Source organism: Acromyrmex echinatior, chromosome 2 (assembly GCF_024713525.1).
Source record: "Acromyrmex echinatior isolate Ae372 chromosome 2, ASM2471352v2, whole genome shotgun sequence".
Lineage (NCBI taxonomy): Eukaryota > Metazoa > Arthropoda > Insecta > Hymenoptera > Formicidae > Acromyrmex > Acromyrmex echinatior.
Window position 1 is genome coordinate 17312748 of NC_141853.1, and position 19691 is coordinate 17332438.

General features: G+C 34.4%; 2 protein-coding genes across 2 annotated transcripts in view; both read right to left on the reverse strand.

Moving 5' to 3' along the window:
• Positions 1-19691, reverse strand: part of LOC105143476 (uncharacterized) — a 43133-nt gene that overhangs the window by 5491 nt on the left and 17951 nt on the right. The window contains exons 2-4 of the mRNA XM_011051835.2: positions 8019-8684; positions 6071-6242; positions 3608-3669 (exon numbers count right to left, since the gene is read on the reverse strand). Of these exons, the coding sequence (XP_011050137.1) occupies positions 3608-3669; positions 6071-6242; positions 8019-8684 (900 nt within the window). The remainder of the gene's footprint in view (positions 1-3607; positions 3670-6070; positions 6243-8018; positions 8685-19691) is intronic.
• On the reverse strand, positions 1014-2982 carry LOC105143475 (uncharacterized). Its single transcript, XM_011051834.2, has 3 exons — positions 2854-2982; positions 2484-2760; positions 1014-2340 (listed from the first exon to the last, which is right to left on the reverse strand). Exons 1-3 carry the CDS (start codon positions 2878-2880, stop codon positions 2333-2335), a joined length of 312 nt encoding a protein of 103 aa, XP_011050136.1. The 5' UTR covers positions 2881-2982; the 3' UTR covers positions 1014-2332.

Consider the following 19691-nt stretch of genomic DNA (forward strand, 5'->3'; position numbering starts at 1 on the left):
TTGTCTAGAATTTGTAATATACAATAAATTGAATTAATGATATTAATATATGATTGAAGTTTGGAGCGTTCGTGGAGCGAAAATTAAATATAAGCCCACAGTGTTCACATTGAAATAACAAACAATTGAAGATCACTCATACATACATGTGACCGAAAATTCCATGTATGTCCAGGTGTTTCAAACAAAAATCTAAAAGTGCGAATAAAATGCCTGAAACTATTGATGATTAAAAAAAATAATTCGTTGAGATCGTGTACCCGGAAGAACTCCGAATGGCGAACACCCGCCCGATCGGCCGTACGCAAAAATTGTATTTGCCAAATTATCAAAATGCCTACATTTTATGAAATTTAGCCAAATCTTCTCTATGTGATTTTTGCTGTTAAATTGCCATTAGGGAGAACTCCCTACGACTGCAACACTGCTGTGTATTCTAGAAAATGACATTGACTTCTGACTATTCCTATTTATTCCTTATTCTTATCCCTACGCTTTCAGACGTCGTCTGGAACTCCAGTAGTAAATAATAACAAATGAGTACAGGCGTGTCGTTCTATTCTTTAAAAAAACTTATGGGGTGGAGAAAGATGCCCGTAAAGGTCTGACAGTGAGCATCATTTTCTCGTTAAACAGCGGATTTAAAATCGAGCGCGGACGCAAATTATCTCCATATACGTTGAACGCATATTTGTCGTATAAATAAGAAAATGATTTTATTCGTGTTACTTGACCATTTTTATAAGTACAACACACACATACATATATAATGGAAAAATTTTTTATTTAGTGTTATTTTACACTAAGGAAACACAATGATCCTCCGATTTAAATGAGCTTTTAATATGTTGTTCTATGGACAAGAATAAGAGATAAGAAAATAAGAGATGTGTTTTTGTATATCGGCTACTATCGCACCTTAAAGAGGTGGAAACTTACTTTGAAAAAAAAAAAAAAAAACAATCTTTTTCTTTCAAAGCGAATATCTTCGAAACTATAAAAGATTGAAAAAATTTTCCAGAATGAAAATTGAATGACTTTAAAAGTACTTTATAACTATAATAAAAAAATTTTTTAATTTTTATATGTCGAAAATTAAAGAGTATTTTACACTGAAAATAACGATGTGTATTAAAATCACGTTCCGAAAAATTATTTCTCAGATATGAACGAAATCGTCTCTATATACGCGTTCCGTATGTATTCATCTTATACCGCGTTGGCTGCGCGAAATAGCAATGAAGGCAAACACAATTCGTCACAATGCAATATAAATGCAGTGCAGTAATGACTACTGAAATAAGTTTTTTTAAATAATATTAATAACAATAATAGCACCAACAATAATAGTGACTTTGTTAAATTGCTAAAATCAATCAAATGCTTTTGAATATATATAAAAGAACGTACGAAATATTTTGGACTTGATGATATTTTGGAATTAAAAACAAAGTATGAATAAAGAAATTATTACGTTTATAAAATTTTTTTCATTTTCATCGTAGAGCAGCTAATTCCAGTGTTAACATGAATAATGTATTACTAAGACGTTGTGTTAGAGTAATACGATGCTATGCAGAAAATAGATTTGCTGACGTATTGTTTTGTATGAGTACGTTGTTAACGTGAAAAAAGTATGTAAAAAGTAAGTAAATTATAATGCGTCTTATTCATGCAACGCTATGTAGGAAATATATATGCTCCTATGTGCAATAGGCTAGTAGCATATTGATTGTGAATTGTACAGTGATACTGTCAACTTTTCACTAGAAATAACGTGCAAGTGTGCTTCTTATCAATTTAAAATGTATATAACATGCAATTGTAAAGCTTACTAATATAAATTGAAAGTAACATGCAAATGCGGTGTTTCTTATCAATTCTTAACAAAGATACTTTTCTCGAAAATACGCAGAAGTGCAATTTACTACTTTACAGGGATTATTTTTTGATGCTCCAGAATAAACATGCAAAAACTGATCAAAATCCGTGAAATACTTGTGAGTTTCTCCTTGTCAGATGTGACTGTGCGCTGAAATATTCGGACTTTTAAACAATCTGAGACGCTAAGATATGATTAATAAGATCTTCCAGAATATTTTCACTTCATTATAAAACATTTTTATTGCATTATATCTTATAGAACAGCATATTTACTTCATACAAAATTAATAATTTTTTGATAATCGTGTTGTTCGGCTTCGGTCTTCGTTTCAAGATTTGGCCAACTCCTCTTCTATCATGATAACCACCATGATAACCGCCACCACGACTATCACTATCTCGATCACTGCCATCTTGACCACTGCCACTTTCTACATCATTGCGATCATCACCATTCTGTTGTACATAAAAATAAATATGTTGTAAACAAAAATATATTAGAGAAAGAAAAAAAATATTAGGGAAGTATCCGGTATCCGGTTGTTTTTGTTATCCATAGATAACCGAATATGTTATTTATATAGATAAATATAACATACCATTGCTCTTGCTGCTACTTTTGTTGCTCCAAAAGATCTCATGATGCTTCTGCTGCTCTTTTTGTTGCTGAAACATTTCCTTTAACATACGCTGTTTGTTTTCGATAGGAGTATCATTCTCCAAGAGCATACGCTCAGCAACTTCTGTAATTTCTTCAGAAAAGATCAAAGAATAAAATTCTAGATTGTAAGCCGATGTGACTTTCGTGTCAAAATGAGGACAAATAAAAGAGAATACTGCATAACAGAATATGGTAATCGTCCGGAATAAAGAATCCTACAAATTTATCATAACATTATAGTAAAAATAAAAAATTCTTATACGAAATATCCGTTTAAAAATTATGTAATACTTACTGTACATACTTACTGTTTCAGACAAGATGCATATCATCATCGTGTATTGTCACAATTATAGTGGGATCAGAAAGATGAAGCATTGCATAAGACGGAGTGGGGATGGGCGAATTTCGACCACTAAAACGCAACTGGCAATGCATGGCAATTCAAGATCATTGGCCATTCATGATCACGTACGTAGGAAATAACGGTGGCAGTTTAGAGCCAAAATTTGCCTGTGATGAAAACGTATAAAATCGGTCAACTTTATACATTTGGACGCTGAACTTGAGCTACCGATCTCAACGAATTATTTTTCTTTAATCGTCTCTGCGTCCGGAACCAAAATCTAAAAATGCAGGTGTAATACCTGAGATTACTGACGAGATTAAAAAAAAAAAATAATTCGTACCCGCAGGTACACGATCTCAATGAATTATTTTTTTTTAATCGTCAATAGTCCCAGGAATTTTATTCGCATTTTTAAATTTTCGTTTGAAATGCCTGGACATATGTAGGAAATTTTCAGTCACATGTATGAACAGTCGATTGTCTGTTATATGGGCTTACATTTAATTTTCGCTCCACGAACACTCCAAATTTCATTCACATAAATTAAGTTAATTTTATCTTTTTTATATGTATTATACACATTATTTTACTTTTGATCACAGCAAAATTTGATCTCTATTGTCATTTCACTGTCAAAGTACTTTCGAAAACTGTTTCCGTACGTGTTGCCAAAGTTATCAACAAAATCTTTCGAGAACGGCAAATCTACTTACGTAAATAGGAACCATCTAAATCTTTAAACTCGCATCTTTGTCCGATATATCCATGGGCGCATCTGCGAAGCAAAAATTACAGGTAACTATATTAATAAAGTTATCGAAATATCACAAATGGATGGTTCGTATGCTTTTCTTTTTGTAATTTGAATAAGATAAACATCCCAATGGGCATGTACCTATGTACTTACACATAATAGAGAGTTTTTGCAATAACGTGAATCCAGATAAACACTAAAGTCACGTTATCCTTTTATTAAGTAGTTGTTAAGAAGAAGATAACCTGACCTTAGCGTTGATCGTTTATTTGAATAAATGGTATTGCAAAAGCTCCCTAATTTATTATTATTAATCTTAAATGCTCTGTTTATTATAATATTATAATTTAGTTATATTTAAAAATTACAATTAAATTATAATATTATATTTAAAAAAACATTTGAGATTAATAATAATAAATTTTGTGTAAGTGTCCGGATATAGATACATGTTCGATCACTAGGACGTTTATCTTAACAGGAAGATAACACAGAATGCTCTTTAAGTCCTAACTGTTTTGCTGCTGTTATTCATCAGATAAATGTATTCATATCGAAAAGTCAATTAGTGAAAATTTAATTGGACTTAATTATAAACCTAATTATAAACCTAAATTAGACGTAATTATAAGATGTTAAAAGAATCATTAATAGAGATGTTAAAAGAATCATTAATTTACCAAGCGTGTGATTATGTGATAATTAACAAAATTTTCACAATCAATTTTGCTAAATAGTATTCATTCATAACTTCGCTAAACAGTACAATTGATTGAATGAAATTAATAGAAAATTATGAATATTTATATCAGTGTTATATTTAAGATTATGCTTTAAGTAATAAATATAATTATATCCCGAATAATGGACATATTTAAAAACTTCTATAATATAATTCTAATCACTTTTTAATTTTAATATTATTCACCCGTTAAACGATCAAATTTTTCTATAATATTTAAAATATATCCTTTCACATATTTAGTTTCAAATTATTTGATGTACATTATTTTCCATTACTATCTTGGTATAATTATTAATTTTTCCAGAACGTTGTCGACAGAGAAATTTTTTGCGAAAAAATGCGCTTTAAACCAAAATCAATGCAGCTAAATGTTTATTATTCAGTTTACAGCATCTCTATACTCAACTATACATCGCATATTTCTTTTAGTTTGTTTACGATATCATCCTTATAATAACAATAAAACATAATGTGCCAAACTAAATTTTATTTTGTTGCATTATTAAACTTATCCCAAATGCGATAAATACAATTAATCTGCACAATTTTTTTCTAACATTAAGTAACACATTGCAATATTAACTTTGTGTATGTGACGAAGTTTAAAACGAAAGATAACGAAGATAATTAACTCTCTTGTTCTCAATTTCGATTTTGTCAACCAATATCTCTCGCAATATAAGTTTCTTTTTGCTTTTATTCAATTTTCAGTCATACTTGTAAGTCAATTGTAATTACTTAACATCGTGTAGAAGTTCTTATTGAGTATTCGCGAGTGTTATATGAATCTAAACAATTGTTATATCACAATCCCTCATTAATGTCATCGTTCGTGGGTTACGGGCTTCTTTTATTGGGATTATCTAGATTGCATTTGACAAAATCCGGTACTTTAAAATTCACGAGAAAATGTGACTGTTAGATTAATTCAAATTGAACGCGACAAGCGCGAGATGAGAGACGAACGATTCGATTCAAACGGCAGATCGCGGTCGACAAAGCAAACACCGTGGGAAATAGTAAGGTTGAGTGAGCACGATGTGCTCTGCACTCCTCGATGCTATTCCGATGTTAATCCGATTATTCAATAGATCTTTTTTTTCCCTCTCGCGATATTTAAATTCACTTCGCTCGATGCTTATGCTTCCAGCATTAATCTTGCAAATGCATCGAATCGTTATTAAACGATAATTTTCGTATTCGTGGAAAGGAGAAAAAAAAATCAAGAGAAAACGTGGATAGAAAGTTAGTAAAAAAATGCTGGCAGTTTGGGAAAAATGCCAGCTAAACACGAAGGAATCGACAGGAATTTCAGCGTACGTGCCGAGGTCGAGTAGTCACAGATTAACGGATATACAACGCGAATGGTGCCGTCTTTCCTTCTGGGTGGTTTTTTCGTCCGGAACCGCCACGATTGTTCATGGCCGAGTCGCACAGTAAGGCGTCCGATGGAGAGCGGAGTCACAATACTCCTGTACGCGTTCTCGCATAAATAGCAAGACATTTTCCAGGATTTCGATTGTCGTACCATAGCCCGCAAAAATGAAAATATCAACTCATGGAAAATCCGCGGATGGAATTTTCACCTGAGTTGATTGTCAGAGTCGACGATTACTGGTATTGGCGCGCGTTATAGTATATATATATATATTTCAAAAAAAGATAGCTCGTACTTACAGACAGTTGTATAAGAGAGAGTCGACAATTTTTACGGTGAAACACGTGGCGCCATTTAAACAATACCACTCTGCGTAATCCGGTGGACACGTGTACATGTGGAATGTGATATTCGGCCGATCCGTTGGCGTCGGCGGCCTTGGTTTTGGCGTTGAACGTGACGAGCAAGCGTCTGTCAATGAAACATATACAACAATCATTAGATCCTTTTACATTACATGTCATGCGTATCGCTTTTCTTTTTCTTTCACGCATGCCAATAAATTAATTTCACCAGAGAAGATTTCAAGTTTAACAATTTTATATTAGCCCATTTTAAAAGTAATTATATTGCAGTTCTTATTTTTCCCATTACTATTACTATAAACAACTACTTATTACTATAAACAAATTTCGCATCTCATGTAAATAATCGGTTATATCGGAGATAATTTTAACGACTGGTGATCCTATAGGAGCATTTGGTCCCATTATCGAGATGAGAGAGTACACGAGTGAATAACCGGATAAGCTACTAAGGCGCTTCAGGAATTTTTCGGTTTTTCCAGGTTCGTTGAACACAATGGATAGGGTCGTACTTCTTCCTCGCTCTTCTACTCACACCCTCGCTTTTTTCCAAACATCTACGCACGCGGCACCAGCGACGGTGGCCACCCTAGCGAAAAGGTGAGGAGAGGAGAGATGAGAGAGGAGAGGAGAGGAGAAGTGAGGTGAGAGGCAAGATGAGGTGAGGTAAGATGAGGTGAGGTGAGACGAAGTGAGATGAAGTGAGATGAAGTGAGGTGAGGTGAGATGAGGTGAGGCGAAGCGAGGCGAGGTGAAGCGAGGGAGGGCGGAGGGGGATGAGAGCGCGTGCATCTCGCAGGCGCGAGACTGTACACAAAGCTGCAAAGTACAGCTAAGGCGGCGATGGTTGCATCTGTCCCGCGCGTGGCTGCTGTCCGTCACCTGTTGTAATTTTACAATCTGCTGTTTCCATACCCCAACAACGCTTCACGCTCCGTACGCTCCAGTTTATCGAGCAGGCGCGGCGTTTTATCTTTCCCTTACGAGAAACTCGCGTGCGCTCCTCTCTCTCTCTCTCTCTCTATCGTTCTTATCATTTCGACTTTACCCGTAGTAAACCTTTCACAGCTAAAAGTAATCTTTGAGTTTTACGATTGAAAATATTTCGCTACATCACTGTTATTCAGATTTGTTGGTTGTCGTAGTCGCTTCATCTTTCCATTAAGAGTAACATTAAGAGATAAAGACCGAATGCAGATGTGAGCGGGGCAGATAAGCGTGTTTGACAGGCGTACGCCAAAAGTTTGCCTTTGTAATTGCAGCGCGACGCGAGAGAGGCGTGAGGAACAGGGAAATACTGGATAACGATACTCTACGTCGATTATCTCGACGGTTTTACGTCGGGACCAGGTGCAACGTGACGCGCGAGTACTATTACATTATACACATTTGCTCGTATCGTCTGGCATAAGTCGCGCATAAAATGAGCGCTTTGTCGCGAGGGCGAAGGCTCCGTTCGGCATGGAAATATTCTGTACGGCAGCACTTTTGTCTGCCTTCTCCGTAAATAACGAAAAAAAAGAAAAAAAAAGGAGAGAGAGAGAGAGAGAGAGAGAGAGAGAGAAACGACAGATTGTAAGATTGTGGCGCAACGAGCGTAACAAGTGGTGAAGAACGCAACACGGGCGACTGATTCACCGTGTAATACGAAACGATAATTTATCCTCCTTAAGTACACGCTATTTCCATGGGCGTTTCTCTTTCTTCTCTTGTTCGTTGTTCCCAATAATATAGCGACCGCCAAATTGTAACGTGGCTTATAAATGCAAATAAGGAATAGTATAAACACAATTTAAGGATACTCTGTAAAAATTTAATTCGTTCCTTTAAACGCTGCTAAACGATACAGTACGAGTCGAGTACAATGGGTGCTGATACCAACCTGCTATACCGAAGAGAATGTAGGAAAGAAGTAGTATAGTCGTGAGGTAAGACGGAATTTTGCATCCTCTCGCCATGGCAGTGACGACAGAGGGGTTAGCGACGGCGGTGGTCGCGATAGGCGAGGTTCGTGCGAGAGGATGGACGGTAGTCGTCTCGGTTCGATGGACCTCGACTTCGGCGTCAACGTCGCCGCTTCCGCGAGATCGCCGATCATAGAATTGATGAAGACGAGGATGGAGACGGTCGAGGCACATCTTGTCGTTCTCCTCCTCTTCGTCGTTACCGTCATCATCACCGTCGTCATTCTTGTCGTTCTCGACGGCCTCGTCATCGCCGCTATCGTCTTCGCTGCTATCGTTGCAATCGCCGCCGCTACCCACGTCATCGATGTCCCTTCGATGGTGGTATCGTTGACGCGATAATGAATGACGATAACTACGATAATGACGATGACAGAGACAAGGCGGCGAATGACAGTAGCCACTGGCGATCACGCTGTCGTCGAAGGGAACTTTGCTCCTCGCTACCATCAAGCTAATCTCCTCGACCGATATCTCGCTCGCCTCGTAGCATCCCCTATCGTTGACCTCTCCTTCTTGCGTTTCCTCGGCAGCGCGGGCGACACCACCTGGGCCCGAACTCTGGCGCACGTGCCACTGCTTCCCTGAAACCAGATACCCGTCCGGGCGGCCGTTTATAATGTGTTTTATCTCGGGTGAAGACTTCGGGATCTAGCGAACCCCACCAGGCCCCACCGGGCCCACCAGGCCTGATGACAGGCAGGATGGGACGGCTGTTGGGCCGCGGCTGGATTCGCTTTTCAACGTAAAGTGCGCTCCTTTCGATTCGATCGCTTGCTGTCGCTTTATCATCGTATTATAATAGTATTACAATATATAGTTTTGCATGGTTTTGATTCTTTTTTTAGAAAGAAAGTGAGCGCGCGTACGCGCGCGAGAGAGAGAGAGAGAGAGAGGAGGCAGAGAGAAACAATAAAAATCTATCAAAAAAATGTAATTTTTCCTACATTAAGTTCAACTTGAATACGATATTATGGTCAAATATATTATGATTATAGAAATAGATAAGGCGTTGTCTATTCTCAAAGATGCAAAGTAATGATGCTTGTATTTAAAAAATTGACCTTTTGTTGATTTTTTATTAGTCATATTTAGATTCGATTTTTTTATTGGTCCTACTGTCATATCATACACAACACAGCACTTATCTAATTCTATCATATTAAATATGCAACATCAATGCGGTTCGCAAAAGACAGTTAACGAACGAGTGTTGGTTCGAAAAATTGTGTTGGTTTGAAAAATTTCGATCGAAAGATATGAGCCTTGAAAGCGAATCAGTCCCAAGAAGTTATTGACAGCGATGAGTCGTAGACTTCAGCGGAATAGCCGATACATGCCAAACTGTATGATATATCATAGAAAAACTAAACGTGCATTACTCAACCGTTTCTCATCACGAGTCATTGAGAAAATGGAAAAGTTAGATAAATGGGCTCTCCATAAACTAAAAAAATATAGCAAAGAAATACAACGTGTCGATTGAAAGTTTACAATTCTTTTATCGACTTCTCGTACAAGACAAAAGGGATTCTTTTTTTTTAGAGATTGTGCGTGTGACGAAAAATGGATTCTACAACAATTGCCGACTCGCTCAATGGCTTGCTGAAGAAATAGCATAACAAAGCGAACTTTTCACCTAAGAAAGAGTGGAATGGCTGTTGGTGGTCTATGTTGGTGATTATTCTCAACTTTTCCTCAAGTAAAATAAAAGGGGTAAAATAAAAGATATAGAAATGTTGTGTAAGACATCAGAAAATGCAGTGAAAAATGGTACATGAGACGATTAGTAAATACATATACATAAATACATATAAATATATACATGGCGTTATGTTGCTTCATGACGATACACGATCACACGTCGCCGCGTCGCAACAACTGTCATAATATTGAATTAGTTGTAATATGAAACTCTTCTTCATGTACCATTTTAGTCGAAAGTATCTTCTAGGAATTCATCGCTCTTTTCCAGAAATTCAGATTTTATAATGAGTATATAAACGCATTTACATAACATATTGAGAAAGGTATGTTGTATTTGCTAATTTTAATGAAATAAAATTTATGTTAAACGAGATTCATTATGCAATTCATTATGAAAGTCATCAGTTTCATTAAAAAATTTCACATGAAATGTGCAATAATTTAATAATATGAAATAATATTTATATTTATGATAAACAAGAGTTATTAATTTTAACTCTCATTCTTAATAATCAAACAATGCATATATTGAATGACAACAGAATGAATATTGTCGATGTTTTAATGTATAATATAAAAAAAAGAAAAGTTTTGCTAAAGTGTCTAAAAAAGCAAGATATAGATCTAAAAATAATTTTGTTGGAACATCAAAATAATTATGTAGAACGCTTAAACGGTAATGTCAATACTGCAAAAAGTTTTAATATTTTAGCAACCAGTTTAAACATCCCATAATGAAGTTGCTTTTAGATCTGTATGTAGTTCAATTTTTAGTATATATATATATATATATATAGACTATATAGAGCACATATAAATGTAACAGAATTATCAAGAAAAGATACAGAAAGAATTGATAAAAAAATATACGTATATATTATATATACATATTATGGCAATTAAATAAAATCTGTTATACGCATATTGTTTCTGTGTGCAAAAATGTACAAATTTATTCTCGGCCCTGCCTTAAAATCAACTATAACATTAATATAAATTGTTAAGTTCCGACCCTGTTTGGGATATTTAAGACCAACCTAAGAACATTAACATTCAATTATACAGTTAACATAACTTCAAAAAATAAGTGAAGTTTGTGCGAAATGAAATGTCGTTTCAGAAAAAATCTTCATAATTATATATCGTGTTTGAAATAAAAAAAATGCCACCGAAGCAACAAATTTGATATGCTCGGTCTTCGCAGAAGATGTGTTTCGTATGTTTTACACAATTCCGCAAAGGAAATTTCTATTTGTTGGATGAAGTTCGTTCTGAACAGCCGAAAAAATTTGAAAATCAAGAATTAGAAGATCTATTAAATGAAAATTCATATCAAATGTAATCAGAACTCGCACAAGCTATTGGAGTAACGTAGCAAATTATTTTGGTACGGTTACAAAAGCTGGAACTAATCCAGAAAACGTGTCGGTAGGTTCCGTATATGCTTACAATAATGCAGACAATAAAGAGAGATGCTGTGATATGACGTTGGATCTTTGCTTTTATGTTTTAAAGGAAAAGATTTTCTTTATAGAATGATGACTAGCGACGAAAATCGGTGTTAACAATCCGAAAAGAACAAAATCATTCGATCTGGCGAATTCTCGAAAGAGGCTTGCCACAGGCCGATAATTGAGTCATTATTCTCACTTTACTCACTATTTTGAAGAAGGTTCACTTTGATTACTTTTTCAGGGGGAAAAAAAAACTCACTATTCTCACTTTTTTCCGATAAAATTGTATTATTTCTGTGTTTACTATAATTTCTGTCTAACAAAGGTATACATTTTTTTAAATTTTTGCTGCGTGTTTTCATTCCTTTTTCTGTGAATAGATTTGAATAACAATATGACGATAAAAAAATAAGAGTTGATTCTTTAAAATACAAACGTATAAAAATTATTAATAGGAGTTAAATACATACATAATGGAAAACTGAGTATATTATTACATGTTTCGACTCTTAGATTGAGCAATCTTCAGATATCCTCAGGTATCCTCCTCTTCATACTTAAAATTAGTTACCATCATCAGAAATAAAAAAAACCATTATAACGTGTTTCAACTTGTGTAGCGATTCTGATGAATGGAAGACATCAATTACTCACAACGATTTGCTGACCGATTGTTAAGAATTTATGAAGATCCGTAAGAGATCGCAATTATTATTTCGTAAGAAAAATACATCGTCGAGATTATTGTTAAAAATATGTAGAATGTAATAAAAAATACGCCAGTTAAATGGTGACAATAGATATATTTAATAGGCAGTATAAGTGAAAACTATGTCTGTCGAATCTTCCGGAGATATTATTTGAATATTGTTAACGGTAAGGCTGTCATCATTAGATTTGAATGATTTGATCTCCTGCCATATATGGTAGCGGGATTCTTTTACTTCACATTACTGATTATTTAAGGAAAGTTTTCATTCAAGAATTTCATTATAGTTTACAGTTATTCCAATTCACATAAATAAAATCAATTTATTGAGTGCTAATCATAAAAAGTGTTATCATGTTGCCATATATGTACTTGTACCATGTAAGGTAATAGCTTTATAAGTATGAAAAATTTATTAGAAAATGTGATATTACTTGTGCAAATGTGTAAAACTTATTGCACTATTATATTGGGTTGGAGAAAAAATTCTATGGAATTTTTAACTAAATTATATACAGAATATATTTTGATGCGAAATTTTCGATTATATGACATAAAAGCTTAAGGTTTTTTTAAAAAGTTTATTTCGTTTTAAAAAATGTTTCTACAACTTTTTGTTACCAATAAGTTTATAAACGCGGATTAAATAAAAAAAGTATTCTGATTTTGATTGCTCATAACTTCGTTAAAAATCATTGTTTTAAAGCTGAAACTTTACTATATCGAATAATATCATGCTAATTTTTTAAATGTAAAATATATAGAAATTGAGTTATAAAAATGTAATATTACTATTGTTATGATCATTATCAATGGTTATAAGGACAGTAATACCATTTTTAGCTCTTTAAATTTATATACCTGTATTCTATTTTTTTTAAATTGGCAATTATATCACTCAATAGAGCAATCGTTTTAGCTTTAAGAGTCTGCTTTTTTTTTAAGTACGAGGCTTTTTAATGTGTTATGAGTTATAAGCAATCAAAGTCAGAATGCTCCTTTTTACTTAACTCGCGAATAACTCAAGAATAAAAAATTGTAGAAATATTTTTAAAAAACGATTTTATAAGAAAAACTCCAAACTTTTACGATATAGATAATTGAAAATTTTCGCAAATTTTTTTTGGCATGTAACAGACACACAAAGTGAGAAGAAAAATTTCTCTTTTTTTCAGCTCGTAGTTTTCTATATATAAAAATGTCAAAATTCACATAAATTAAAAAAAATATAGTCACTATTCAAAAGTAGATTTCAAGCTTTAAAATCTTTTTTTTAATTTAAATTTTATTTATTTTTAACGAGAGAAGATATTGTATATAGATTAGGTGTACAAATTAATTTTCGATCTTTTTTTAAAAATTCAATTTTATTTTTAAAATAACTCAGTATTCACACAAAAAATTTTATTATGCATTTAGTGGGATTACAAAGGCGTATACACTACGAGCTATTAAAATTGAGTAAAAATTGTTTTATGATTATTGCTTAACGTTATCAAGATCAATTGATCCGTCTGAGGGACGCTATTGAGAAAAAAAGACCTTATCGACAAGTGATATTACTTGCATGATAACGCGAGCCCACATGTAGCGAAAGCGACAAAAAAATTCATCTGTGCGTCGAATTGGGAAATATTGCCGCATGCGGCATATTCTTCTGATCTAGCCCCGTCGGATTACTTATTCCGATCGTTACAGCATCAGCTAGCAGATTCTCATTTCCAAACAGAAGATGTGAAAAAATGTATCGATGAATTGATTAAATCGAAACCGCTGTCTTTTTTTCGCGAAGATATCCGCCAATTATCTGACAGGTGGCAAAAATATATATGAAAATTAATTTCGATGAATGTACACCTTGATATTAGGTGAATGTACATCTAATATCAATAAAATTGTTTTACTTTAAAATCAGGCGTAATTATTTCTTCAAATTATTTTTTATAAGAAATAGAAACAACATTATTGTTACTACAAACGAATTATTAACATTATTCTCATTAAAACTTCCCTTTTAAAAGCAGATAAATTCACAAAGGTAAATCTGGAAGTACATCTGAACGAATAACGAATGAGAAATTGACATTCCTAAAAGCACAGGAATTCCGGAAAACACCTCTAACAACGAAATTGGAAATTTGATTGCTTTATGAGACTGCGATGTAATCATTTGCATCATTTGTATTGTGAAAAATAGCTGAAATGGAAAGCATGGACAAGTTACCTACATCGCGCCGGAATATCTTACTTTCGCCCATAGCACAGCTCGCTATCGTTATTGTAGCAGACTAAAGTCCCATTGGAATGTTCCCATTTATCAGTTTTGGATGTCGTGGTTCGAGTCATGGTTCTTTTCTTTCGACCGAACAATTACTCTTCGCTTTGTGATTATTATTGAAATACCTAGAAAAGAATGCTGTTTTTGCCAGTCGGAAGGTATTATTATTATTAGCGTCACTTTGAAGTCACCGATGCGCGATGGTTCAATCAGTCGTATTTTAATCAACTGTAAGGCACATTAAAATACATGGGAGAGATTTTTATCATTAAAAAAATATTATTATTAAATGACTAAAATAATATTGATGTCATAATTTATGTATTGTTAAAAATAAAAATGAGAATAACGTTGATAGAAAGAAAACTTGGAGTAGAGATAAATTCATATTCAGTCTTGATTGATTATTTTCTTGATATAACATATATTGATAGCAGGTAAAGTTACGGATGACGAATAATGAATCGTGATGTAGCAAGTGGCGCAAATAGCCACCACGTTATATTTTGTATCGCGTAAATGACAGACCATCGCGTACGTGAACGGACATTTAGGTAAACCGATCAATTTTGTGATGAAAAAAATGATCGAGAAGTATACGTGTTTTACCGCCTGTACGGGCGCGGCATGTACGACAAAAAAAACCATAATCGCGCACAGGAGGAACCATCTGCGGCTTCGAAAAGCATGATGCGGACCATGTGCCGGCTGCCAACGATACTCAGCTTGCGTAGCTCACCGCGTTAAGTCGACTGCTCCAAATCCGCCTTCTACATTATATGTTACATCGACGAAAAATCCAAAAAAAGAAAGGAAAAAAATTTCATGACAAATTTTATGACGCAGTAATATTCAGAAGTAATTCGCTTGCACATCCATTGCCGTTAAAAACGGTGGAAAATTGATGTGAAAAATCGATTCTGCTATTCAGGGCATGTATTATGAAACTATTCGGAATGGATGCCGAACGGAATTATTCAGTTTTTTTCTCAGAAAACTCAATAGTAATCTAGGGAATAATCAAGCAATTCCACAATCGAACTCTACTCCTATATATAATTACATAATTTCTGTATACATTCTATAACAATAATTTCTATATACATACTCGATTTTCTCTGCCAGTTTGCGTTGATAAATTGATAACTTATCAAATTAAAATTTTACGCTATCAACAAGATAAAACAGTTTAATTTATATAATTTCAGTGATATTATGTTCAATAATTAATACCTAATATGTTAATGCATAAGCATACTTCATCTGAAATCAATCAAAACATGTTTTTCGTCAGCTTTTATATTTTCTGAAATTTAATTCGCGACAAATTCGCTTTTTTCAATCGCTTGTAATCCGTTAATTAAAAATTGTTAATATTTCGTGACATTTTCAATAAGGAAAAGATTGATTTTTTTAAATTGATCAAAAAATCTGTCATCTGATACTTTTGAGAGATTCTCTCTCTCTCTCTCTCTCTCTCGTACTTAGGATAAAAAGGAGGAGGTAGGCGCATATACAAGATTTGAAATCTTGAGGTCTACTTTCGTGAAAAATTGTCCGATTTAATAAATGGCATGTTTTCAGCTTTCAGATTTAGTACCGTATGCGGCAGGCAGAAACATTTGCGTGAGAATATAGTGAAATCCCGGAAGTAATTACCGCGCAGTAACCGGCTTTGACGCAATCGCGCGAATGTGAGTGACGTATCGCTTATATTATATATTTTTAGCGATTCGTTAATCTTGTTCGTTTTTTCGTCACTTTGTACTATTTGACTGCAGTAAACGTGCATGAAAAATAATAAATCACTATGTGTTAATTAAAAAATTAAAGTTAAAAAATACGTTTTGCCGTTATATATCTCTTCTGTTGTCAGCTAAACTGCTTAATTTTCACTCCCGATTTTCTATCCATTATTTTAATGATATTTTCCAAATGCAAAATTAGTGGGAGGGGCAATTTTCTCAACCATCAGCAATCACGTTTTCACACACAGATTACTCGCCTCGTGAAGGAAATTGTGCATTTCACTCCACCTCATTTCGTCCTACGTCACAGTCGTTTTCAATACAATTTCGACATTTTCGAAAATCACAGAACAATATCGCGGAGATCTAATTGATCGTGACACATTGTAAAGCGATATTATCAAGAATATACGTAAAAAGGGTGGTAGAAGTGGGCGCGTGCCAGGACCGATCGGGACATAATCGCCTCGCGATGCGAGCGTTGCGAAAAGCAGGTAATGGCGTTGAAGTGCATTCGGCAGCTGCTCGCCATGAATACCGACATGAATACCCGAGGTGGACGAGGTGGACATGTGCGATCCCGTCTTCTTTAGACACATGGCCCCGCCTATGAGTGCCCCCGAGCTCTATCGAGTGGAAAAGATACGTCCTGCTCTAATCCAGCGTTATATTATCGAGAGCGCGTTGCTTTTTTATCTATATCATCGATCGGCACGACCCTTCCTCTCTATTCCTCTCGATACTAGTCTCGATTACTGGTACTCCCTCTTTGAGCAAGAAGAAAAGAGAGAGAAAGAGTTGAAAAATCTTCGAGAGCAATATTCCGTATCTTGGGGGAATCCTTTTCCTCTCTTTGGAAGGAAGGGAGGAATTTCGCTACGCAAATATACATTTGTCAAAATCACGCAGAAATCAAAGATAATGATCGTTTTCTTCCGGCTTGCGCTGAAGATGATCGATCGAGATTAACGTAGCGTGAAAGACGATAATAACCGAATAGCAATTACGGATCATTTCCGATCCGACGATTTCTGTTGATGATATCGTTAGACGTAGATTCGTCAGCCACCTGGCAGAAATCGGAAATGCACGTTTTCAGCCTTGTACTTTGAAAACTGCGATATACTTCGCCATTGCGCGCAAATTTTATCGTGGGGCTCGTGTTTCGAGTGTTTTGTTCAGAATAAGGTCCGATTCCATCAGTGCAACGTAACAATAATTTACTATTTTTTTATTTTTTTGTAATCCTAAGAATGTCTGTTTGTATCAGTAATTGTAGATTATTTTTAATCTTGTTTTTTAACTTATTTTTTATCTAAGTTCTAAAAATTAAAAAAGGAAAAGGAGTAAATTAAACCGAAACTAAAGTTAATCTATATTGGTAAATGGACATTAGAAAAAGATATATAAACAGTAAATAACCGACTTAATCTTACAGAGGTAGAACCGGACCTTGGACTTTGATGAGAGTTTACTGGCCCAAGCACAGTAAACGAGAGCACGTTCTTGTTCCTCGTCGACATATCTCTCGGAACTTATAAATTTTCGTGTTTGGACGAGTCACAGCTGGTGCGGACCGGTCTCACTGCTATTCGGGACCCTTCTCTATCCGGAAAATTTCCGCTTCCCCTCTTTCTCTCTCCCAGCTTTCTTCCTTCATCCATCGGTAGCTGCAGCTTTCAAAAGATACGTGACTCTAGGCACACCCAAGATTTCTCGCATATATGCTGTCTAAAAATCTTGAGATTTATCCGAGATGATGTAGGATATAATATGAGACACAGTGCGACGTCCTATGCTTTTGTAGATAGCTGAACAATTGTGCCATGATCGATCGCGACTCTATTAAAAAATCATTCAACGTTGGATGTCAAATTGAAAATAATATAATTAATGAGAGAGAGAGAGAGAGAGAGAGAGAGAGAGAGTGTGTGTGTGTGTGCGTGTGTGTGTGTGTTGAAGATGACAATAATATTAACTTTGTTGACGACATTCCCTTTTTTACTTTGTAAGCTGAAGTAAATAAATATTATTCTATTTTATTAACTTTTTATCAATTTGAGATATCACTTAAAACATTATACAGCTTTTTAGATGAAACATAAATAGAATAATATCACAATGTAATTAAATAAAATAAAAGACATAATTTGAAATAGCTCGAAAAGAAAAAAAGAGATCCAAATAAATGAGGATATTGAGAGACAGAGATTGAACCTATTATAATTATAGTTGAAGTAATCAGAATTCTGATTAACATGATGAAAATTTTCTATTTTTAACCAGACAATTGTTCTCATTGTAATTGACCCTTTATTCGCGTTGTTAAGCTTGGTCATTAAATTTTGTTTTTTAAATTCTAAATTGAGATAAATTCTTGTGAGATGAAAATACACAGAAATAAAAATTGCACGTTATTTGTTAAAATAAATTGTTCGTTGTTCGAGGCTGGAGCGCACGCGAGTCTGCAAACGTAAGCGGACGTTGTGCTGAAAAGCATGCAATTAGAAAATAACCTAAATTCAAGGCGATTCGCGATTCGCGTTAAGAATTATTTCACCAGTCGGTCGAAACGAGGAGAAACTTGAGCTCGGAAGGCGACACGACCGGCAGGGAAATGGCCAATTATTAGAAGGAACGTGTGGGTTGTACTTAAAGTCACTACTGGTTAGGACGTTAGGACAATACGCTTTATGTCGCTCTCTTTCCCTCTTTATCACCATCATCTATTTCGTCCGAATTAGCACAAGAAAAACGTAACGTTACGTATAAACGCGTCGTTTTCACTCGTTTATTCGACGATGAGAAATTGCCTCGCATCACGGAGCAAGGATTCGAGATAACGGAGATATTACGGTATAAATGGTGTATTTGCAATCACACACCGGATGTCTGATCGTGCATTTATTTATTTATAATGTACCTGATGTCGGGACGTCTCTCTCGATCGCTTTCGATCTAGTACCGGACCTTGAAAGGAATTGAGTGAAAAGTATCGACACAGTGACTAGTCGCGACTGAATATTTGAACGGCGATTGACGTCACACCTGACGTAGGATTTCGCACTCGTATCATGAATAACGCGTTGTGTGTGTGACACTTAGAAAATCATTTCAATAGTCTTCTCCTAATGACAAAGGTAAAACAGTACATCTATTATTTACACAGTCCGTATCGCCATCCGTAAATTAAAGTTCGGATGAATCACGATAGAAACACGTGCGATAAGATTCCTCGAGAAAAGGTGCGTCGCCGATGGTGCTTAGATCCGATTACTTTGACTTTCCATATTTAATTGTAATTCTGGGATAATATGATATTAATAGAATATACATATGCCTAGTACAACTTTTTTACACATAAAACAAGCAAATTAGATCGATTTCTTTACTGTATTCATGACATTTATTATATATAAAAGAATAAGATTATGATATATTATATATTAACTACATAATTGTTAATTGGATATGTTAATTTTTATTTATATTATTTATCTTTATTTATACAAATTTATACAAATATATTATGAATTATGAGAAAGCTGCGTTTATAAAAATATATTATGAATTAACAATTCGAATATACTCAATATCATAAAATTGCTAAAAATTATTTAATAATTAAAAAAATTAATTAAAAAAAATAAACTTAAAAAAGTAAAGAACAAGAATTATTCATCGGTAAATCGATG

Coding starts and splice junctions, on each gene's coding strand:
- LOC105143475 (XM_011051834.2), bottom strand. CDS start 2,880: ATGATGATATGCATCTTGTCTGAAACA. Junction 2,761..2,853: donor TATGCATCTTGTCTGAAACA/GTAAGTATGTAC, acceptor ATAAATTTGTAG/GATTCTTTATTCCGGACGAT.